The sequence below is a fragment of the Hippoglossus hippoglossus genome, chromosome 10 (assembly GCF_009819705.1).
Source record: "Hippoglossus hippoglossus isolate fHipHip1 chromosome 10, fHipHip1.pri, whole genome shotgun sequence".
NCBI classification, from domain to species: domain Eukaryota; kingdom Metazoa; phylum Chordata; class Actinopteri; order Pleuronectiformes; family Pleuronectidae; genus Hippoglossus; species Hippoglossus hippoglossus.
In genome coordinates this window covers 19,672,286-19,696,739 of record NC_047160.1, presented here as the reverse complement: position 1 = coordinate 19,696,739, position 24,454 = coordinate 19,672,286, and the positions used below count along the sequence as shown (strand labels likewise).

Sequence of the window (24,454 nt, the reverse complement as noted above, 5' to 3'; positions counted from 1 at the left end):
TTTCCTGCCTTCAAGCTCCCACTGATGACCACATTACAGCGGTGCGTGACTAATTGGACGGCCACAGCCGGGAGCAAAATTAATGCAACTGGATTTCCGTGTTGCAGGATCGCAGTCAGTGGTATTTTGAAGAGGGGGTTTACCTTCATGTAGAATGGATTTGATCTTTTATACGAAAAAGATGCTGCATCCACCATTAATATTTAACAGCTTTGTCCGAATGGCACCAGGCGCTGTTTGGGAGATGACGAGACGTGCATTTATATTCCTAACCTCTAGATGTCACTGTTGGTTAACCGCTGGCCATCCAGCCGCGTGTTGGTATGGGTCACACAGCTTCCTACAACAGCAGATGGTGCTGATCATGATGACTTGCATCATATTTATTTTTTCCATGTTGCTACTTGTAAAATACCAGCCTCCAGATAAATAAACAGCACAACTGACGACACACGTTGGCTCAATGCAATTAGCCCTCATCAAACTAAATAAGATATCGACACTCTGCGGAAAGTCTGAACCCGAAATGAAGCCGAGACAATCCAGGTGTATTGTCTTATCTCTCACCCTTGAGGGAGAATAAAGCAAACCACAGACAGGCAGAGGGAGGGAGGGAGGGAGTCCATTTTACCCAGTTGTAGTTCTTCAGATACCTCTTCATGTATAACAACAAAGATTGTTTTGTCTTCGTCTTGCACCGAGACAATTAGTCAGTAACGTGGGGAAAACACTTCACCTTAATGTGGTTTCTTATGGAAATGAGAAAATCATGCTCGCTGGTGTCCACGCTGTCGGAGATTGTTATCCGTGATCATCCCAGGATGTTCACGTTCCCCCGACTGATTAAAGGATCTCAGGAGTTAGAGACGATGATCAGTGAAAACAGGCCCCTCTGTGGGATCACAGCAAGTCCCGAACACCTTCCCTCCTCAACCCCTCCATCTCTCTTCAAGTCTCTTTTCATCTCCCAAGTTGAGAGGAAAATGCAGGCAACATAATGACATGCTATATGTGGAGCTTTATTGATCGATTGCCTAATGAATTACACTAATGTGCTCTATTGTGTATTGAACATGAGAGGGAAGCATCCTCTGCTTTTCCACTCATAACACAAAATGCATATCACAATTATTTTCTGAGTGAGTTATAGTTTTTCCCATGTAGGATTTAATCATATGAGAAATTCAGGGTCAGAGTGTAGCAGTGGCCTGTTTGCCCAGAAGAACCCTCCAGGACGGCAGCACAGACAGTTTGCCGCTGTATAATTGAAATGGAGCGGCGGTAAATTACTGCAGATACACTCCTGCTATAAGATCAGATAGGCAGGGCAGTGGTGCCTGTTGACAACCTAATACACACACGTGGGGCCCACTGGACCTATAGGCTTGTGCAGGAGTGTGCTATATGCAGGAAGTACGGTGAATAAAGGGAGGAAACTGGCTGAGATGATATGAAAAGGAAGGGTCAGGGAGTTGGTGGCAATATCACAGAGATTTGGTCTGTGTGTAGTCAGGGTGAAGTCTGATTATTCAGTCGCTATGTGCAAATAATGTGGCTCTTTTAATAAAGTTAAGCTGCAAGGATATAATTTAATAACGTTTTTAAGTGAAACTAGGAAATATCATACTAATCTATGAATACAATTATTTAACCATTTATATTTTTATTCACAGTCACTGACGACTACTTCCCAAATTATATCTCCAATCTTTCAATTCATTGATTCAATAATTTCTAGTATTAAATGTTTTATGCATTTATTTTATTGTTTTTATTTATGTACATTTATATGCCTTGTTACACACCACACATACAGGGTTTACTGGGCAAACAGCACAACCCAACATCAGACTGGAGAGTGTGTTCCACAAAAACATCACTAGAAAAAAACTGAAGCCATCATTTATTATGATATACCATGGACAGTCCAAATATTTTATATATTTATATTTTAAAATATGAGCTGTGTACATTTATAAAATAATTTGTAAAAAATAAAGAAAAATATAAGGAGAAGAATTAAAGGTATTCTTTTCAAGAAGTCACCTCTTCTTGTGATACAGATTTAAATTTAAAATTATACATTCATTTAAAATTGTAAATTAGTTTTTTAATTAATAACACAATTAATAATAAAAATGATTATACAGGCTTTGTACTACCAGGTTAATTCTTGATCAATGTTATTTTGTGTGTGTGTGTGTGTGTGTGTGTGTGTGTGTGTGTGTGTGTGTGTGTGTGTGTGTGTGTGTGTGTGTGTGTGTGTGTGTGTGCGTTCTTTTAAAGGCACGTTTTAACGGTTAAATAAAAAAATACTTACCAGTGACTTAACCTCTCAGGTGAGTAAAATCCAGGGGGGTAAATGAAATATTGTGGATGTTAGCTTTAAACACTGCGATTATTACTGTAGGCTACAGAGAGAATCTCCAAAAGGGATTTCAGATGTGTGTTTTCAGCTTCCATCGTATTTCCCCTCTGTAAATCTATGACAGAGTTAAAGGGCTCCCCACCAGGGAAATCAACTTGTGTTTCCTGTCCCAGAGCTGCCTTCTTACTCGCTCAGTGAAAACCCACAGCACCTCTACTTCTCCACACCGGAGAAGTAGAGGTGACGGTCTGTGTAACACAGTTTGAGGATCCAAAAATAGTCCAGAGTGTCACTGTGGACTATTCAACACATTATATAAAATGTAAAATATTGATAATACAAAACATTTTTATCTATCGTGGGGATTTTTTGCTGAATTTGACAAAACATGGACGCTAAAAAAGGAATTGGAACAAATAAAGCACAACTGCCATTGATTCGCAGGTGGAAGCCAGGTCTCCCTCTTTTAATTACACTAATTGTGCTTTGGCGGATACGGAAAGGCAGACGCAGAAAATCATTTACGTTGCAGTGGAGCTTAAGCTAGTCCCAGGTGACAGTGGGCGAGAGAGATTCACACCCACTGTAGGTGTGAATGTGTATCCTTGATCTGTGGGAGGAAGATGGAGTATCTAGAGAAACCCGTGCACCGTGCTGCCCTATGTGTGCCCGAAAGTAATTTAACTAAAATGTCTAACGTGACAAACGAGACTGAAAGTAAATCCAAGTATACGTCCGATTGGAATTTTACGAGCTAGAGATTAGCAGAGATTCCAGTTGTTTTATTCCTTTGTCCATTTCCTCTGTTCTTCTTCATTGACTGCGACCACTGACCACTTTGAACCCCCCATCGTCCATCAAAGATCCTTCTGTCATGATACAAATTGTAATTTATGAATATGGGCTATACAAATATGTGATTCACTAATCCATTGAAGTCTGTGCACTTTGTCACTTTGAGTAAAAACAGCTCAAACTGGCATTTTAGTTTGGGACTTTGCTTTGGAGTTGTCTGTGAACCCGGCCCCTGGAGATAAGAGTAGGTAAGAGCCAGGAATCAATGCATAAAAGCAGGAGCTGAAACTGAATTATCTGGCCCTGTCTGAACCTTGTCTTGCTTCTGCAAAAATGTTTCTCTCAGACCTGATGTTAACTGTCCCTAGGCTCAAGTGTTGTGTGTCACAAAAGTCATCCTCCTCGTACAGGACGGGGCTTTGTAATCTGTTGTGACAACTCCTACGTACACGCGGCTCAGGTCAGACACTCTGTTGTGCCTCCCTTTGCTTCTATGTTTGGAGAACTTTGCAGGTTGATGTCACTGATGACCTCGGGCCCCCAGCATGCTGCTGTCGGTGTGTTGACAGACTGGTTGCTCTCTCCCAGTGGTTCCAAGCCAGATGTTTGGCCAAGCTGCCAAGCGAGGCCAGCTGAGTGGGCCTTGGAGAGCTGCATGTGAGTGAACCACACTGGGTGGTAACGTGCTGGGACCCCAGGGTTCGAAAACCCGCCTGCACACCCTGTTTACGCTGGGAGCAATTAAGGTGACATCCCTGCTCCTGACATGTATGTGTTTTATTTATGGAGCAGGTCAGGATTTACCCTCCGGCCAGAACCATGTTTCCAGACTCCTTTTGGTGTTAAACAGCCAAACAAGTTGGCAGCATTCAATTCTGATAAGTGAGACAGGGTAACCAGCGGAGCGACGCTGCCCCGTCAAGGCACTCAGCATTTATGGAGTTGACAGCTACCTTGCGGGTGACTGACAACATCTTAATATGCTTAAGGGGGTCAAAAGAGGGGCATGTCCCTCGAGAGCTGATTTTGCATATTCCCAGGAACCGGAGGCTTCTCCTGCCTGGGGATTTGAAATGCCACTCTATGAGGAGGTTTGAGCTGTTGCTGCTCCGGGCGTCGCTGTGTACCTTCGCCTGTTAATCTTCGCCGCCCCACATTTTGTCTTCTTTCACCTCCTAGTCTGCTGAGCATCTCTTCTAACTTCACCACTTAGTGCCTAAGTGCCACCTCTGGTCACAAGCTGAGAGGAAAGTCTGTTCAGCTGGACTCCACATCATCTCTGGTCATATTAGCTCCAATCAGCAAAATGACCTGACCTGGAAATGTGTGATATGAAGATTTCAAGAAGAAAGCAAACCCTCAGATAGCATCGGTTCCTGTTTTTTTATTTTGCTGTTTGTCCGTGAGTCATGGTGTATTTTTTCGTTTAGTGTTCATGTGGTTTTGCTACTCAAGACTATTTCTATGTTTTAGTTTCTCTCTAAATATCAATTAAGGCCCAAGAACTGAATGGTGCGAGGACCCTATTGTTCCTCCTAATTTCCATTTTACAACAGATTTGAGAGCCTAAACATGCTTGAAAACTCACAGAACTTTGCACACACGCCTGATCTGGCGAAAAGTGATGTATTTTATTACCTTAAAGCAAAGAGGAAAACCACTATTTTTATTTTTGTGTATGGGTGTGTGTGTGTGTCCACATTCTGGGTATTTTTTGCTATTAAACACTTCATACTTGGACAAATCATCCACGTAATTCTTGTTATTCAAGGAAATGTGAAAAATCTGAGAGACATCTTTCATTAAGACTTGAGGAAATCCTTAGAACAACCCCCATGTGTTTACATTGGCACATATTCTTTCAGACATTCTTTTTAACTCATGTTTATTACATCATGATCAAATAACTTACTATATGCCTCTACGCTATCCCCATAGAGATTCACCACATTTCATTCAAACATATCAATTATTCAAATTATTGAATACACATTTCATATTCCAGACATTTAGCCTTCCTCTACAGCTTTATATTATTAATGGCAGGAGGAGGAATATTCTTAGTATCAATAACCGGCAGACTTGGGTCAAGCAGCACTCACCAGTGTGACTTGCTTATATCCTCCTTCTCCCAGAGGGGGCGCTCTGTGGAGTTGCATTATGGGACCTGTTCAGCGCCACCGTGGACCAGTTTATCACAGATATGATACAAACCCGTTCACTGAGTCTTGACTCTCCACTCTCTCTCAGTTTTGACGGCACAACCAGTGTCTTCTCCTTTTGGCCAGTGGAGCATTGGGAGGCTGAATGTCTATAGGTCAGGGGCAGACAGCCGCTGGGTTTCTGAATGAGAGGGGAAGACTGTGGTGTAGCAGTGTGCATACAAAGTGAGGACATGCAAATGATAGAGAACAGTCATCGGCTAACGTTGATACTGATGCACGCTCAGTCGGCTTTTCGTACAATAGGCTATAAAGGGAGCAGTGAGGAATTATTTGTGCTTGTCTTCAGTGTGATGCAGGGTTTTCTTGGATGAAAAGTGTATTTTATGTCGTATATTTGACTGAGTCACGATTAATTGAGTCTGATTTGCCTGCTTGAATCCAAAGTATTTTTTTAACTGAGTGATGCTCCTTATGTATTTTGCTATTATTTGTGATATTTCAGGTTTTCTTTGCAACAATTCTGAATCCTGAATTAGCATTTAAATAACAAGGTGTTTTTTTTAAATGATTTCTAATTAGGAAAAGTTAGAAAGAAGAAAGATTATTTTTCGTGATATTTATAACAAGAGCATTTAACCTGTACCTAACAATGAATTTCAATTGGGGCCCCGTCAGTTCTGTGTATAATGTCAATCTAAATCCTCATACATATACTAGAAGGACAGCAGCTCATAGAGACATCAACATATAGATTCCCCACAGCAAATGGTGAACAGCTATTGTGTCCGTGTCTCTGGTTCCTGTCTCCCTCCAATTCTTCTGCACACCTCCTCCAATCAATTTGACATCCTGAGGCCATCGGCTCCTCCAACAAGACACCACCAGATCGTCAGACACCTTAAGTGGGTGGCATCCTGGGGCCACTTCTCAGACTTTGGATCCTGGTAGTCTGCTTTCTCTCTGTCCAGTTTGCTAAAACCTGCCGTTTGTCTGTACAACCTTCGCTGAGATGTCAGCTACACTCTCCTACTCACTTTGTTCGGAGTCCCATTTGCTCTCTGCCTGTTAAATTTTGGTCTCTGGAATCTGAATCTGTAAAACCTGTAGGCTACAGCAACCTGTGACCTGACAGTCAACCTGCCTGTTCACATTCGAATCCTGATACTGTTTGTTTTCCTATTTAACACTTTTTAAATCCTTTTTGTCTCTGTTTCCTGGTTTATACTCTTGTGCAGCCATTACTTTTAAACATTACATGGCAACAGACTGACAGATGTTTATCAGCCTGTAATTATGCCCCATCAATCTCTCAGTGTGGTTTGGAAGCAACTATTGACCATGCTCGACAAATAGTTACACTGTTATAGCAAAGAGCCTCCAGTTGTCTTTTTCTTGTTCCGTAGCTCCTGCAGTCTTCCGAGGCTCAAGTGAGATCTGCAGCGTAAACAAAGGTATATTTCAAAAGAAATATTGGTGGCACATATGGCTGTGCTGTTGGTGTTTGTCAGGAATTATTCAAATGTATCAACACCTGACTCGGCCATGAGCCTGAGGACATGCATAAAATGCTTGATATAAGCACGGCTGCCATATGTTCAACATCTGGGAAATGTACATTCTTTGAGTAAGTCATAAAATATAATTCAGTAAATGTTTTGGTTGCTGACTACTTGGAAAACCCGGTTTGCATTTTGCTCAGTAAGACTCCATCATGTAGTTTGGTGCCTCAAGCCACCACTGTCAAATTATAAGTAAATCACAAAGATTGTTTCACTAGCTGTACTGGCACATAATGATCTATTACAAGAACAACAGTCAAGGAGGTTATATTTTCAGCCCTGTCTGTTTGTCTGTGTTGTTTTGTCAGCAGGATTATGCGCAAACTGCTGAATGAATTTCTACAAAACATCGGGAAAGAATGGGACATGAACCAAGAAAGAACCCATTAAACTTTGTATTGGATCCAGACAAAGGGTTGGATCCATGAATTTCCTTTTATCACTTTCTTTATGAGATTGTGACATTTTATTCTGACATTTTCACTGATTTTCCCAGGGAATAATTCATGGATCTTGATGAAATAAAATCCGGACCCATTTAGGGGACTGATATCTATTTGTGCAGCTTACATAAAATTTTTAGGGGACCTTGGTGCAGGCACGTGCTCTGCTGAGTGCCATTCTAGTATTTGCATGTAATGTGAAAGTATGGGCTGTTGAATCATAACAGGGTGTGTTGAGTTGTGTGTGTATGCAAACTCTGAGCGGCACGGCACAGTGACAACGTGTAACAAAACATTTTCATCAGTATCTTGCATCCAGTCAGTTGTTTTCTTACATCGACAATCTCCCACACACCTTTCATGTCTCTTTTCAATTATGTCAGTTTATACAAAGCAGGTAGGGTCTGTAACTGAAATGCAAAATGTCATGATTATAGGCAATACAAAGCTAGTTTTGGGTTCATGCATAAATATATATATATATATATATATATGTTAATATGTTAATACTTGCAAATTAGTAACTGAACAATGGCAGCAAAGTCACTTTTCATTTTAAAATCTAAAACGTGAACCATGCACAACACTTCCGGTTTCATTTCAATTCATAATGTTGTTGTTTCAGTTCCTACTATATTCCCCTCATGAATGCAAATCATTTCACTTGACTTGAAATCATTTCCTAAATTCCCATAGCTAGATTTGCTACCGATAAGATAATGTAGTTTTTTTACATCCACCTGTTCATTAATCCTTGATCTGCATGTCCCTGATTTGTAATCATCATAACACACGGTGCCCTGACTTAGAGCACTGAGTAATGGCAGAGGTCAAGCAAAGGCATTCGTGCTTTATGTCATATATGCTGATGCAAACAGGAAATATTGGTCCCAGACTCTCGTGCCACTTTATCTGATGTGCTGCAAGCCTCACAGCTAATGATGTGAAAGATTTCTGCAGCATTTGCATAACGCTGAATGGTGACATGCTCCTATTAGACACATCTTTGTGTTTTTGTCTGTGTTGTCACATGAGAAATGAAGATGAATAATTCAAATTCCTCTTTTATCTCCCAGGTCTACGCACACGCTGCTCTTTGACGACATATTCATATCTTTCTAAGTCTAGCGATACTGTAATAGGAGAAGAATGCCACAACAAACAAGTGCAAAGCATGCTGGGAAGTTCAGTGGGGACCCCCTGGCTCAAGTGCTAAATAGGATGTGAATGGAGATTTAAAGATTAAAGAACAGCTGCACATAAACAACCCCAGTTACACTTAATGCAAAATCTCAACAGGGTTTCTTTTGAATCCAACCATTTGTTTTTGAATGCATATGGTTTATATTTGTCTCAGAAGAATCCCACTAGTGCAGCAGTGAAACCGCACTGATTCCAATGGAAAAAACAACATCCTTTAAAAAGACATAAATATTCAGAACTTAAGTTTTTGAAAGGGAGTTATCTACTTTTCCAGGGCCATGGCCAGTCATCTCGAAAATGGACAAATGACTTTTGGGAAAATGATGTCCCACATCCAGAGCAGCTGCACATGTTTAATTATGAGGCTTCTAAGTGGATGTTGACTCCAGTGAGTTAGTTAAAAAATGGAAAGAGAATCACCAGGGTCAATATAAATGGCAATGGAAAGACAATGGTTTGGCAATTGTGTGGATCTGTTCAACAAAGAATGTACAAATAATACATAACACAAATAAAGGCTACTGTTGTGATAAGGCTCAAATACAATCGTTAAAAAATACTGTGTGTGAATATTCTGTTGTCTATCACTGAACCCAACAGGAATCTCTTGTTGTGTCTCGTGATCTCATTCCCACATTGCAGCAGCATCTTGCTAAAGATCCAGTGGGGGACAGAAGTCCAGCGTGGACAGATGGAAAGCTGAATGACCTAATTAAATGTTTGGAGCTGCTTTCAAGCAGCTGCACTCCGACATAAACTGAGGAACTGTACAGAGGGAAACTGAAATACAGAAAGTGGGATGCTTAGCATGTTTTTACTGGTGTGTTTGGCAGAATTTAGATTTTTAAAGCCTGACAGAACCCAATAACTATGGGTTTGATATTAAAACTGCAGTTTATGCGTGTATTTCTCACTCAGTCTGTATGAACTAATGCCAATATATAACAAAATTCACTCACAGAACTGGCTGTACACGCCTAAATGTTACACCCTTTTTATCATAGTGAATTAAATCTGCCTTTAGCCAAAAACATTGTACATTATTTAATTAGATTTCAGTCAAACTTTTGGGTGTAATTGTTTGAATGAAGAAAAGTGTACTTTATTTTCAAAAGAACATTTATCCTGTAAGTATTTAAATTTTAAACTTAACTTTTCACTTAGTTAACTTAAAACCCCCATTATTGCTGTCTACTGTTATTTTGCCTTTTGTGTCATGGCAGCATCTGGGTGAGTTGTATTTGTGGGCAAAATAAGTTGTGCAAGTTACTGTTGTGGTACTTGGTTCAAAGCTGGATGGATTTCTCTCGGCATGTCTAACATGGCACGGAAGAGCTCAACAAGCCAACAGCCTGTTTACCTGTGTTGTGGCAACAGGCTCCTCTTCATCATCTGCTTTTAGCCATGCTCGTAATATGGTGGCTCTATGGCAGCGGCCGATTGGACGGTTGGTGGCAATATGATGAATACTAATCTGTTTTAGTTTATTTTCTTTTACCAACACCATGATGTTGACACATTTGGCTTTTACTGAAATATCTCAACAACCGGTATAAATGTGACATTGATGTTTTCAGATGTTTGGATGTTTCTTGGTAATCCGGTGAAAGAAGAGACATTTATTTGAAGCTGGATATTTATCAGTATTGAACTGAACACAAAAGGAGGGTTAAAGGATTACTTCCCCGGTGCCTTCAGGGCAATCAGACAAATGGGCACATAATCTATAAGCAGTGAAAAATTACTATGCCCTTGTTTTCCCAACAAAGAAGCATGATTATACATTTTGATTGTTTATCACCTGGTTTATCGTCTGGTTGACAAGGACACACACTCTGTCTTCATTAAAGCTTTTGTCAACTATGAGTCACAAAGTTAGACTTTTGTCCAGCAAGGGATGTTACATTCCAAACAGTGTCCCCAAACTTTATCAATAACTTTTACCATTGGTGCCGTCTCCACGCAAAAGGCAGGAAACTCCTGGATATTCAGGAGGGCTAAAAGTCAGTAGATATAGAAATAAATAAAGTATTTTATTATTAGCGGTATACGTTTTATTTGTCATATGCAAGTTAACACATAGGTCAACTGTAGAATGAAAGGGGTTGCACAAGAAGAAACCAGTCAGCTCAGCAGTGCAATCGTTAAATTAAAATAAAATCCAGGTAGAAAGAGCTTCCTATAAAAAAGTCAAATACAATACAAAAGTAAAACAAACATCCAAAGGTGCAGTGTGACATTTGTTGAAAATGAAGAACAACTTAAACTGTTTGGAGTGTGTGTAAATACAATTGCTAAACTCAAAGGAAAAGTTAATAGACCAGCTTGTGCTCCAGTAATTTGTATTCATATTATTATATTGACAAATCACCTATTTGAGCCGTGTATTTGTCTGTATTTGTTTATTCTATTAAATGTCAGAAAACAGTGATGATCGCGTTTCTTCTTTGTTGTTTTGTTCAACAACCACTTCAAATCAAAGAATGTTTAAATTTTCCAGCATATAAAACAGAGGAAAGCAAACATTTTTGGAGTTAGCTGGGAAGTTATGTCTGTGTGGTAAATATGAATAATACAATTTCTCAGCTTCTGCTCCATTTTTTCATGCTCGTCTTTTCATCCTGGTAACGCACTTTGTATATGTTAAGTGCCATATTGAGAATGTTTATATTCATTATTATTATTCTATGGAGAACCATAACAATAGCATCAGCTGTTCCTACAACACACACAGCTTTGTCTGCCGCAGATTCACGCCCTGCCTCCTCTCATCCTTTCACAATTCACTCACAGATCTATTCTCGAGTCTGAATCCCATCCTCCTGCTGTGAGATCAGACTGACCCCACGTCACCACAGGCCCCGCCCCTCAAACGCCACGCCGACCTTATGGCTGACGGCCGATCTGACCAATTACAACTGGAGTCCCCGCTCGCTTCCTATGTCACGGACCAATCAGACGAGCCTGTGGGCGGAATCACCGCGGGCCTGACAGTCACGTTCGGTTGCACAGGTAAGCCCTGGATGGGGTGTTGTGAGTTTTCTTCTTATTGTTATTTATTGTTTACGCTGTAAATAACGCTGTTTGGTGGCATGTGGTTGTGTACTCACGTGTACACAGCGTTAGCCGGGTAGCAGCACATTTAAGCTAGCAGGGCTGAGAGTGCAGCTCTACAAAGTGAGCAGAGAGAGAGAACAACGGTGATTTTCCTCTATTACACACATGTGTATTACTCCTTATTAATGGTATTTATGTGTGATTAATGGCGATATGGTCAGAGCACGTCAAACTCTGTCATTCCGGGCTGACAGGAAACGCTTTGGCTCGGTTACTACTACGTTATTGCTCAGTTTAGAGTTTGCTCTTTGTACCACTTCAGCCTGTTTGCAAACACAGAGCTGTCTTTGTCTATTAAGTGTAAAAACACACGGGGTTCACCTCCTTATCGATCTGACCCCAGTTCCATCTGGCAGGGTTTGTTTACATCTGTTTTGCCTTCTTCACGATGCGTTGGGCTCGAACCTGTGTGCTTCTGTGCACCCCCCGAACACAGAGGGGGGAAACACGTGTTAAAGCGAACATCAACAATCAGACAGATGGAGAAAAAGAATAGTTGTTAACGTGGTGTTTGGATGTGATTTCAGGAGAGCGGTGTGAACAGGCTCGCTGCTGAACCGAGGAGCCATCAGGACGGGACTCCTCCATATCCTACCACACCTCTGCTCCTCCTTCGAGCTGCCTCCCCCAGCCGCTGGATCCGGAGCGGGAGCTACTCTGGAAGGGATCAACGTGAATCCGTACTTTTTCCTCTTTTTGTTTAAATCGGAATGGGTTTTGAAAAGACCTGACCTGGATGCTTTGCTGTGAACGTGCTCTTTAAAAAACCGCGCCGGTGGAGTTTGCCAACTTTTGTGGAGGTCGCTTGTGAAGTCAATCCGGGAGGGGGAACTGAACCTAAAGCAGACATGGATCAAGCCAGCGGTGGAGAGGACCCGGGTAAACCCTCTAAAAAGAAATCCGGCGAGGATGAGGGCAAAAACAAAAAGCTGGTAGGTGTAAAGACTGTGTCGGGGCACTGAGCAGTCGTCTCTCACATCCTGTGTAGTCCCACAAGCAGGGGTTGATGTCACTCTCAACTTTGGTCACAGTTAGAAAGTTGCACTGCTCCACACTTTCACAACTTGCTGTGTGTAAAGTGGCTTTGTTAGACCCATTGCGTTACATTTCCTCTAGTTTTATATGTGTTTATTTATTTTTATTTTTGTTCTTGCTTGATCCCATTGGGAAGTAATATCTCATTTTACCAGGGAGTCCTGGTAAAGATGGGCAGCGATGACGTAAAGGTTTCAAATACAGACACAAGCAGGGATACATTACACACACACACACACACACACACACACACACACACACACACACACATGAATTAGGGGAAGCACATGTTAAAAGTAATGACATTGTCCTATGAAAACTGATTTTTAAACACGCCAAGAGAAGGCAGCTGTTTTCAGTTTATTAATCCGTATAAACCTCATGAGCAATTGAAGTGTAAACATAACGCAAGTCCAGGCAGTGAACAGCAGGTTGTGTATTTGCTGAGCAGGCCGAGGCTAACGACGTGTTGTTATTACTATTTAATGCAGCCAGATACAGAGCAGCTAATAGCCGTTAAGAGTTGAGAAAAACAGATAGTGTTTCACTGAGTGCCTCACTTTTCAAAGCACTCAGTGCATCATGTGATTATCCCCGTCAATGCATTTCCCTAAAAGTTCTGTGAAGAGTGTTCTTGTTGTGACAGTTGTGCTTCAATATCTATTGTGACTACGTACACAAACACAGAGTGAAGTTACTGGATGACTCACAGCCACTCATGTGCCGTCAGTGGGGGTTTGTGGCGGTTTCATAAAACGGTGTGAGTGTGTGTGATTGATAAAACTTTTTCCTCAGTCAGCCTGAACAGTTTTATCAGCACAAGAAATGAACTTCTCAGGAGGACAGCGTCTCTTAGATAACAACTCACAACCACTTAAACAATCATATAAGTTGCAGCAGCTCGATTGGCTTGGTCTAGTTGAATAATACATGTAGAGTGAAGAGTGTGCTGGAGTCTGACTCTGCATCATTGCTGCTCTGGTGTCATTAAGCCGTTCAGTCACTGCATTCTTTGCTTGGGAATGAGATCATAAGTTTTGGGAGGTGTGGTGTTGTGTAACATTTTTGTATGATGCGTTTGACAGCTAATGATGTAGTGTGACTGATTTCCTTAACTACTGCTGTGTAAACAAGTGTCAAGGGCATCCAAATCTATAATTAGGATCCTTCTGGTCACTCTCTTGTACATAAAACTCTAAACAAACCTAAACTCTGTTACTGAATGTGTTGAGTGCATGTAAGTGTCAGCACACTGTCAGAATCTGTAGAAACCAGTGGTTGAAAGTTATTTTGTCCGTGATGAAAAGCTGAAAAAGAAAATTGTCCGGTGTTTGATTGTGCTTTCTGTTTTTCCACGTTCATGAAAACCTTGGCTGCGGTTGAACTTTCTGGATGATGTCGCCTCTCACCAGCCAATAATTGAGTACTAGTAGTGTGGCTTTTTATTGTGCCTTTCACTTGCTTCTGATTGTTTGCTTATTGCTGCGTTTGGCCAGACGTGTAATCAGAGTCTCTGCTATCAAACAAGGAAACGTCTGTGTAGGTTGGCTAGTGTTTCTAACGTCAGACTGAATGATTGCATAGAATTAGACTGACCACTGATAACTTTATTAACACCTCAGTAGTTTTCATACAGTAGGTGGTGGTTCTTGTTGCTCTGGTATTAGTCTTGAGGAAAAACAGTCTTAAACTTTTAACTTGTAATGGTTGTTTGCAGCAAATGTAAGGTGAGGGAAAGTGTTACCATAACAGCTGCCGGACAGGAAATGACATGCACTCCCTAAAGGGTGTTGTCTTGAGAAATCCCAATGACAGCCTGAGACTCTTGACTAGCTTGCTTCCCAGGTTTAAAACTGTTTGCAAGGGTGTCCGGAGAACGCCAGCATTCACTCTAAGATCACTTCTTTTTGTCCAGTAGAGTGGACTCAGGGCTGGGCACGTCCCCTGCTTCTCATACCTCGCAACAAAGCAGTCAGAAGCAAAGGAAGCCTGGACTCTCTGGCTGTTGCAGAGATATCAACAAGACTCTTGAGTGTAAGGGAGGAAACCATTATTTATTCCTGGGTGGAGCCACGATCTGTCCTCTCTTGTTTATCCCCACTTTTTCGCTGCCCCAATAGATAGTGTAGATCCCAGTTTGTTTGCAGACATTTCAATAACCTGACATACACTCACATGAAGGTATTTAGCAGGGTCCTTCAGATGATTACATCATAACATACTTACAAAAATGTTCTCTTGGATGGTTGGACTTTGGAAGATTTGCTTATAATTAACTATGAACAGTTTACCCTCTATGCAGGGCTATGGGCTACATTCCTGACATTCAGTGTAGTTAGTGTAAATGTTGTCCAGGCAAAAGGTTGGGGGTAATATCTATTACAGGCAGAATAAAACCACATGTAGTCTCTGCTTTTTCACACTCAGAGCTGCTAATAACAACACAGTACCATTTGCTTGGCTCCCAAGCAAAGTGGCAGTCACTGGTACAGTTTGGTCTCAGCTAAAGCAAACCAGTCTTTAGAGGAGAAACACTGAAAGCTGTGTGTTTGTTTAACAAGTCAATGGGCATGATTACATCACAGCAACACCATTTGGGCTTTGGGCCCAGGATGTAGATACTCAACACAGCCAAGGACATAAGAATAACCCCACAGTGTTCAGTGAGAGAGCTAATGCAAAACTTCTCTTTTGTTTTGTGCTCGGCACTCTGTGATAATGTTCTTTACTGGAACTTCTAACATCATGACATGCAATAAAACAGGCTGATGAAGTCCTTTTAAAGGAATTCTGTGGAGCTGGTTTGGCAGAAAGGGAGAAATATTACCCCTCTGCATACCAAAGTAAATGATGACATCATATAGAGCAGCAAGAGGGTAAAATCATCCCAGTGTATCCTTAAAATAAGCATGTGACTTCTCAACACAGACTGTGGTTTATTAGTTATGATTTTGGCCTATATATATATAAATAAAGAAATGACTGGGAACAAGCCTTCAGCCGACAATCCAAAGTTTTGAAACACTCATTTATTGTGTACCTATTTATTAGAGCATATATTGATTGCATTAGTGTTGTTGACTTTTATTTTGAGGTTTGTGATTTCAAAATAATCATTACAGTTATTTCATCATCTGCAGAAACCTCGTCTCACCCATTATGTTTGGCAGATTTATTATCAAATGTCAATACATTTTCCAATGCAACACTCTTTGAATTTACCATCTCATAAGTATGTATCCGCTCTAAAGATTTAGTTTCTTTTCACACACAGTCTTGTGACATGCTGCATTTATTTGCTGATCACGAACCTTATCCAGAGATCTGTATCATGTGAGGAGGAATGTTATTGTTAAACAGCTTTGCTATGGTTTTAGAGTTATGTCATAGTTAAGTGTCAGTGATGAATGAATGAATCACAGAGCAGAAATTTGTGATACATCAGTTATTTTCAAGTGAATGTTCTTGAATGAGCTCAAGCACACAATCTATTCATTAAATGCTTTAGTTACGTACATTTTTATTTAATTATTTCATAATTAATGAGGTTTAAACGTGCAATTTGCAGCTACAATACAAAGGTACCATTCCTCCCAGTGTGTTTGGTGGGTCATTTCATTGTGTTATGTGAACAGTCAGTCAAGTGACTGATCCATGATGTTTGCTTACGACAGGCAGTGTCCGTCTGCTCTGCTCTATTATGTTTAACAAAAGGACTAAAGGTGATCCGTATCTCAAAGGTCATTTGGTCAAGTGAGAAGGAGACAGAGACTGGTGGCTAATTTACAACTGAGATCAGTGTCCTCTCTTCAACCCAGCACCTTTTCACTATAAGTGTACACATACACTGCAGATGGGTGGGAGAGTTGATACGTTTTAAAACACATGTTTTTTTTTTCACTTGTCAAAAGATAACTGATATTGTTTAAGAAATAAGTTCTGGAGGAAGTTGGAAGTGATTTTCGGGATACACATTAGCTCAGAGTTGAAAGCTATTCTCACTTCTTTCTTTCTGTTTTGACTATTAGCTACAGAACTGGTGAGCCTGGCACTTTAGAAGAGAGTTTCTTTATTGTTTGTTAACCTATGAGAAATGAGGATCAGAGAGACGCATTATGGTTTTAAAGATGACTGTTGGTGTCCCTATTACCTCTTGTTATGATGAATGTTTTTCTACACATGATATCGATATGGAGAAGATTATTTTTGCAGACGTTTTGTTGCAAAATGTCAAAATGCATGTATGCAAGATTTTTATTTTGGTGTCATCAGAATGAATCAAAACGGATAAGTGGCTCAATGGCTCCTATATAAACTAAAGTGTAAAAGTATAATGGTAATCATTTATTATTATTATCATTAAGATTATTTTAATATTTCAATGTTAATTTTACATGTATATACATCATACATATAGCTATACATATATAATTCTTCTATCATTTTAAATATATAATTAGAGTGATACAATTGTAAATGGTCTGTATTTATAAAGTGCTTTTCTAGTCCTTCTGGCCACTCAAAGTGCTTGACAGCAGTTTTTAATTCACCCTTTGATACACACACTCATACAGGATGGATACGATTCTATAAGATAAGATAAGATAACTTTATTCACCAGTATAAAGAAATCAGTTGAAAGCCATCGTGTAGATGCCCATTAGAATGGAATAAAGGAAAACGTACAATACAAACTGTAGATACTATGAAGATATGAATAAATAGAGTCAGATAAAATACTATATACACAGTACATAGTACACAGTACATAGTACAATGGCCACACACTGTGAGGTGTGGTGTCCCCACAGAATATTTAGATCAGGGATAATATGGCACATTATATGTAATGAAGCATCTGTTTGTAATGACCTGTCTTCATGACCAGTATGAAGAGTAAAACGTGGAGTTACAAACAGAGGACACGGTGACAGCAGCGCATCTCAGACTGTGGTGACTTCATCATATAACACGTTGCTGTGGCCACAGAGTGACACGTTAGCGTTAGCATCGGTGTTAGCCGCTCGGTGACGTCAGAGCAGTGCGCAGTTAGCCGCAGGTGCAGCGGCGTCAGGTGCAGCTCGTCACCGTCACCGTTAGCAGAGCTGAGACAGACGGTGGAAACAGTCTGACCCGGGAACCGAGGAGGTGCCTCAGAGCTTTGTCACCGAGAGAAAGTACCACACCCCGGGGGCCTTTCTCCTGAAAAGTCCCACGGCTAAAGTCAGACAGGTTGGTGGCTGCTGACATTCACCAGCACTGAAAACCGTTGAAATGTCAGTTGTGAAGAACCGTTGCTAAACCAAAAGCAGCCATTTTTAATGCTAACATAAAAGCTAGCTGAGGTTAACGTTATGTCTTTAGCTTGTGAAAAACTGAGCAGCTGCCCCCCAAATAGATTTTAAAATTTAGTTTCACATGTATGTTGTGAAGCATTGATATGTCAGTGAAGTAATTTCCTGTTAGCATTAACTAATTCATTCTTTTTAAAAAATCAATTTCGAACATGTAATAAAAAAAAAAGAGACATTTTTACAAACAAGTGGGAAAAAAAATATACAGAAAAAAGTGTTTACAGTGATGAGGAAAAACGAATCAAACACTTAATGATTTAATCTTCATAATCGAAAGAGGAGTGAGAAGAAGTGCAAACCTGACCGTCCTACAGTAACTTGTTTAAAAACATTTGATATTTTTGGAAATTGGGTTGCAACAACCATTTCCCTCCCCCACCCCTCTATTCAAATACAGGCGATTATCCACCAGTACAGAGTTTAAATAAGTGAAGACCTCAGATGAGAGTTCATTCTGGCCACTGTTAAGATTTGTAGACGTGCAGTTATTTTACTGTTAAATATGTGATTTCTTATTAATTTACTTTGTCAGTTTAATCGGTTTAATATCGCGGATTCTTAAAGAATATTTCAAGGCCTCTTTATACATTCTTAACGAAAACAGTGTCACTACAGATCAGACCTGAGATTCTTGAGTGACAGCTGGAAATTACAGGTCCATTGTGTAATGGACCTGTAATGTGATGAGATTGACATAAACCAGACAAGTAATTCAGTACTTCACCAGAGCTAAAGAGTGAGATCCTGATTCATTGTATATTTATCAGGAACAAGCCATTATGATTTTTTTCGGTTTTTATGATACGAAATCCACATCACACACAGCGACAGTGCATCTCAGGCGAGAGCCCAGATGTTAAAACAGGAAACATTTGTGTCTGATTTAAGGCAACGACGTAGTTAACCTTCATGCGCTTGACAGTTTGAACAGTATCACGTTGGGGATCATATTTAATGGTTTACTTTGCTGCTGGTGTTTAAAGCTTTGGCATTTGAAGCGCTTGACACTTTGATACACAAGCTTTAGGGAAGCCTCCAGGATCATTTGAGGTCCTGTTATCACCCAGTTAATACAAGTTGTCATCTTGTCACACACTTGAGGCTCTCCTGTATTTCCTGTTGCCTGTTGGGTCAATCTATACAGGATTTGTGTCGCGTAGCTCCACCATTACTTCTCGTGCTGCTTTGATTATTTTCTATTTTCCCCGCATTTACATTGTGAGGGAATGTTACCGCGTCTGCGTCAGGGAGATGTGTGAAGAACTGCAGGAAGCAGACCACATGTGAGAGTTTTAATGATGGCATTCAGGAAGTAGGAGCGAGAGGAAGTGGTGAAGAATGCTTTAGTCACACAGTGGAAGAAACCAACAGATTCACCGCTCAGTTTCACTCTCAGAGCCCCTGTGTACATTAACTATAGAGAATGGAACATTTATTTGGCTGCCTCAGTTGCATATTAAAAAGCCTCCTCGAGCGATAACATAAGATGAATCGTTGCAGTTAAGTCTCGTTCATAGTTTAGGTGGATGCTTCGTCGTCTGTGTTTCTGTTTTGACTGAGCTACTGAGTCACATGTAGGTCAGGCTGAAGGGGGTTTCCTGCTCTGTCACTTGTATGACATTAAATGATTGTGATGGCGGATTTTTCTTTCTTGCTAAATTTGCTGAGAGATGTCGCTCATTGCCCCTGTTGTACTTTTTCTAAATTTACATTTCTCAGAGTAAGCAAGTGAGAAATCATATTTCTGCTGAGTTGTAAGTCAGCTGTCTGACTCTTCACACTTTCTTTTATGGGTGTATCAGTTGTGAAGGATGGTGTTTTATACTACATGTGTTTTGATTTAAGTTGTAGCCCACAAACAAAGAAATTAAATGTAGCTATTTAAATTTGAGAGATGAACAATTAAATCAAATGATTTGTTGAATAAATCTCTTTGTGTGATATGGGTCAGACTGAAAGAGTTTAATGCAGAATGAAACTCACTGGCTGATGCACTTGATGCACTGCCTGATGCATGTCAGTGGAAAAGGCAGGCATAATCACTATTGTAGCAGATACAAGGGCATTGTGATTGGATTATTTTAGAACGTTCTAGCTGTACACAGTATCATGAGCCAGCACCAAGCAAACAGCCGACAGATAACATAACAAGGTCACAAGGTCATATCATTCTGCACATGGCAGCAATTAAGGAAAACAATTGGCTAAGCAGATGTAATGACTGCAGGTTTAAAGACGTAATCCAAAATTCCAGTTTAAATATGCCTGAATAGTAATTGTATTTGGGCTGGGCAATAAAACAATAATAATATAAGCAATATAACAAAAGTCCTATAACAAAAGTCTTATATATTGATAAAATGTAGAGGCGTTACACATAATTGATCTACCTCAGATTTATAAAATGTTTTGCTGTTTGAAGAGAGTTGTCATTCTCTGCTCATAAAGAAGATTTTAAAGCTATATCCACAACTCGGGAGCAAAAAGGCTAAATTATTCATCCTGATAATTATTATTACCGACTGAAATCAACATTTTTATCTTGATGTAACTTTTAGCCATATATCGCCCATCTCTAAATTGTATTATAAAGTTCCTGTAGATCTCTGCTAGAACATATTTATTTCAGTATGTCTATAAAATGCAAATTACATTTCATGAACATTTTGAGAAACGCACTGACATTGTTGCCCTTTCCTGCAAACTTCAACTTTTGTCTTGGCTTCATATCATGCCAACCCTCAAGGGGACAGTACTAGAAAGTTGCTTTCAACCGAGAGCGAGATAACCTGAGGGCAGTGCTGTACTGCTCTGCAGTCACGTTGTCAGGCCGTCCAGCGTGGAGCCATTCAGATCTTAGCTGTGCTGGCTGTTGTGTGCTTTCCCCTTTCAATAGATGCTGTTTTAGGAAATAGTAAACTGTACCAGCACTTTCCTGAAATAATATGGCCAACACAGCACTCATGCCCTTTAAAGGCACTTCAGCTCTCGCCGAAATCTAGTGCATTCTTTATTTGTTTTTCTCTTTTGTTTTAATTGCTGGCTCTGTTTTTGAAACTTTTTGGGGAATTAAACAACTGAAAATATCACAAAGATTATGTGTAAGAAGTGAGTCATTACTGCATCTGTTAAGACTTAATTTATTTTTGTAGAATAACAACCAAAAGTCTGTGTTTGAGTAAATTATTCCCAATCCAGTTTGCAGAGAGGACCTATGTGCTGTTGTGGTGCAAGTTAATTCGAGATTTTCTTGTACCTGGAGAAGAACCTGTGTCTTCTGGTGTTTCCTCGTGTGTGCGCTTGTTATATGTGCAATGCCTCCTCTCACCTTTACTCCCATTGTTGAAAGTTACTCACACACAGGTATGTTATGATGTGGATATGTCTATTGTCACCTAAAAAAGTGGCTCAGGGGAGAATACAGATGAGACTCAAACATGAGAGAAATTAATCTGACATTGTCAATTCTGATTTGGACCACTTTACTTCACCCTCGTAAAGTGTTCAGTTTATGAATCGGTAAAGCTTTAGACCACAATAATTGTGCTACTTAATGTTGATCAATCTGATTTTTAATCAGTTACTCATTATGTGATGGTCCAGTACACACCATCAGTTACACACCACCTCATATTTGAGTTAGTCTTTGTAACTTAGTCAAACTCATCACTAATCTGTAAAATTTACTGACGGAAAAAAGATCTGTTTTGGTATTTACTCTGCAAAGTTGTTCAGAAAACTTAGTGAAGCTGTTTGGTGCAGGCCACAGGGCTGGAGAGACGGAAACTATAGATACCAGCGTTTGAATAAAGATGAGACTCAGGGCTGGAGTAGAAATGAAACCAGATGCTTGCTGTCATTTAAATGTTCAGCAAGAATTATTTGCATATTGTAGAGGAAAACACCAGGAGAGGGCAATTTTACTTCTACGTGCTTACTGAAGTCAGTTTTGATAGTAATATATTTTAAATGGATAATTGCTCCCAAGATATAGTTTGGAAAGTTGCATGAAATGTGAGGTGGAAGTGGCTCTTAGCTCGTCTTATGGCCTCTCCTCTACTTCTGTGCTCTGCTTGAAAAGGGCGTCCTCACAGTGCAAACGCAAAGATTAATTGGATAGATTTTTATCAAGAAAGATAAATGTTACTTTCATGCTTTCATAAATCTTTTGCAATAGTGAGAGCTGTGTTGTGTGCTTACCTCTTTGACTTTACAAAAGCCATTGAGGAGACTCTGTAACAAGACTAATTTAGAAAAATTGATTTGTTTAGACTATGTCTAATTCAGTTACTCAGATGGTATTTGTTGCTGCCTGATGCCATTCCCCCAGAATTGAGCATGATATTGGCAATGCTGTATCTGATTTGATTACACTTAGACAAATTATCTAATTTTGAAGTTTATGGCCAAACATGAGTCTCTAATGTAACCAGAGGAAAGTAGTGCTGCGGCCTAAGGGCCTGTCAATTACAGGTTTGTTTTGCACAGTAGAATCTTGGTGGTGCTCGGTTCAGGTTATTGATTTCCTTCTTGAATTAGTGCATACAGTATTTTTGGATAAAGATTTAATAATTAAAGCCTTTTTTGTTAAATCTGTTGTACACATTCATCGGGCCTTTTTCTTAATAGGAGCTCTGGTGCACCCTATTGGCAACAACCCAAATTTAGACACCCTTTATTCTGACATTCAGAACAGGACAAAATATATTTTTCCCCCATCTTAAATATGTTTGTGGTCTGTGATTTGATAATAGGCACAGACACATCAGCAGTCACTCTTACAGACGGTGCACATTCACTATTGTTGCTGTGCGTGAGATTCACTTTTTGTCCTTTGAGTTCATTTAAGCCATGCTCTGAGTTTTGTGACAGTTATTCCTTTGCATTGTGATTTATCATCACTGCTGTCTGTTCTGCTGACAGATAAATATCTAGCCCGATTAAAACATGTTTTGACAGTTTAAGCTGCGTTGTGATTGGTGCAAGTGTCACTGCATCTTTTACTTTTTCCTACAGTTACTGCACTAAAGGGGGCATTCATGTTTAGACATTTTAATTAACTGCACAAAAATACAATGAGCTATGCTCTCATGATTCATATGTACAGCAAATGTATTTGTCTGTACTGGTGAGTTATTTAATAACAGAACTATTTTCCTTTTCAGTGAATATTGGTCATTTTATTTGCCAGTAGATTTGTAATCCTTGTTGAGTGTAAAGTTTAACTGCAGTAGTCAAGTTTTACTCGCTCATAATTGTATAAGCAACAGACACTTTGCGAGAACACAGATTTCCCACTTTGAAAACTCAGCTCGACTACAGAGTGTACTAACTAGCGAATGAGGCGTATTGTGAAATTCTTCCTAAATTTCAGAATGCTTTTATCTCAGTATTTTGAATTTGTTTGTCCTTCACGTATTTCTAACTCTCAGTCACCTGAAGCTGAACTGAGCAGCGGATTTAACTGGAGATACAAGGTAGTTTGATGAAGTTGCCAAGTACAGTCATCGGTACATTGCATTACAGTCTTCACTGCCAACAACGGCAGGCTCCCAGTAATCCTTTGTTATTATTAGAACTAATTAAAGTAAAACCTAATTTTGTTTAAACTCGTTTTACAGAGGCATGTTGACTACTGATTTTATAGCGATGGTTTCAGTGAGTGAGTTAAAATGACATCATACAGATGGTCTAGTTAAATTAGTTGGGTATAACAGGCATTTCTATTTAAAAACATGTGCGATGGTACCCAGTGTGATACTAAGTTGGTCTGTTGTCCATCTTCAGTGAAAATTTATTTCATATGCCACCTGGTGGCTTTTTGTAATAAAACAGAGCGGTGGAAGGATACGTCTCCACACGAGTTAAAGTAGTTGTACTGTGTGATATTAATTTTAAGTTATTGTGTAAAATATGCATACTGGTATGGTTTTGTGTCCCCAAACTGACTCAAGTTTTGAAATATTGCTTTGTGTTTTCATTTTTAAAGATCTGCATGGAGTCATAATCATATTTGATTAAGGAGGGACCCAGAGCTAATTTGATTATTTAGAGGAATATGTGTCTGGTAATAAACATTTATTATGATGAAAAAGTTTACTTTAATAAGCGGGAGAAGCCCAGAGGACATGCAAGCTTAATTGTTAGATGTTAAATTGCATTGTTGCGATGTTGCCAAGATAATGGGCAAGGAAAGGCCCTCAAGTCAAGGCAATTAACCAAACAGTGGTTTGATTGTTGTTAAATTGATTAGAAAATGTTTAAGCACTCCATTTGAAAATTAGCTATTATTTCACGCAGTTTTAGACTGCTAGAGAATGCTGGGCTTAATGACACATACGATCTGAGATAAAAATGGGAAAAAGTTGTTGCTCAGGTCAAATTCTCAGCTTTAGAGATGTTGGAAGACATGATG

General features: G+C 39.8%; 1 protein-coding gene across 7 annotated transcripts in view; it reads left to right on the top strand.

The window, feature by feature from the left end:
* The first annotated feature begins 11,435 nt into the window (after nt 1-11,435).
* diaph2 (diaphanous-related formin 2) overlaps nt 11,436-24,454 on the top strand; it is a 337,820-nt gene continuing 324,801 nt past the window's right edge. For 6 of the 7 annotated variants that reach the window (XM_034597177.1, XM_034597173.1, XM_034597175.1 and 3 more), the window contains exons 1-2: nt 11,436-11,545; nt 12,178-12,582. In XM_034597177.1, the coding sequence (XP_034453068.1) occupies nt 12,499-12,582 (84 nt within the window). In that variant the 5' untranslated portion in view covers nt 11,436-11,545; nt 12,178-12,498. Of the gene's footprint in view, nt 11,546-11,584; nt 11,734-12,177; nt 12,583-24,454 lie in introns of those variants that run through there. The other variant, XM_034597171.1, reaches the window with a different exon arrangement.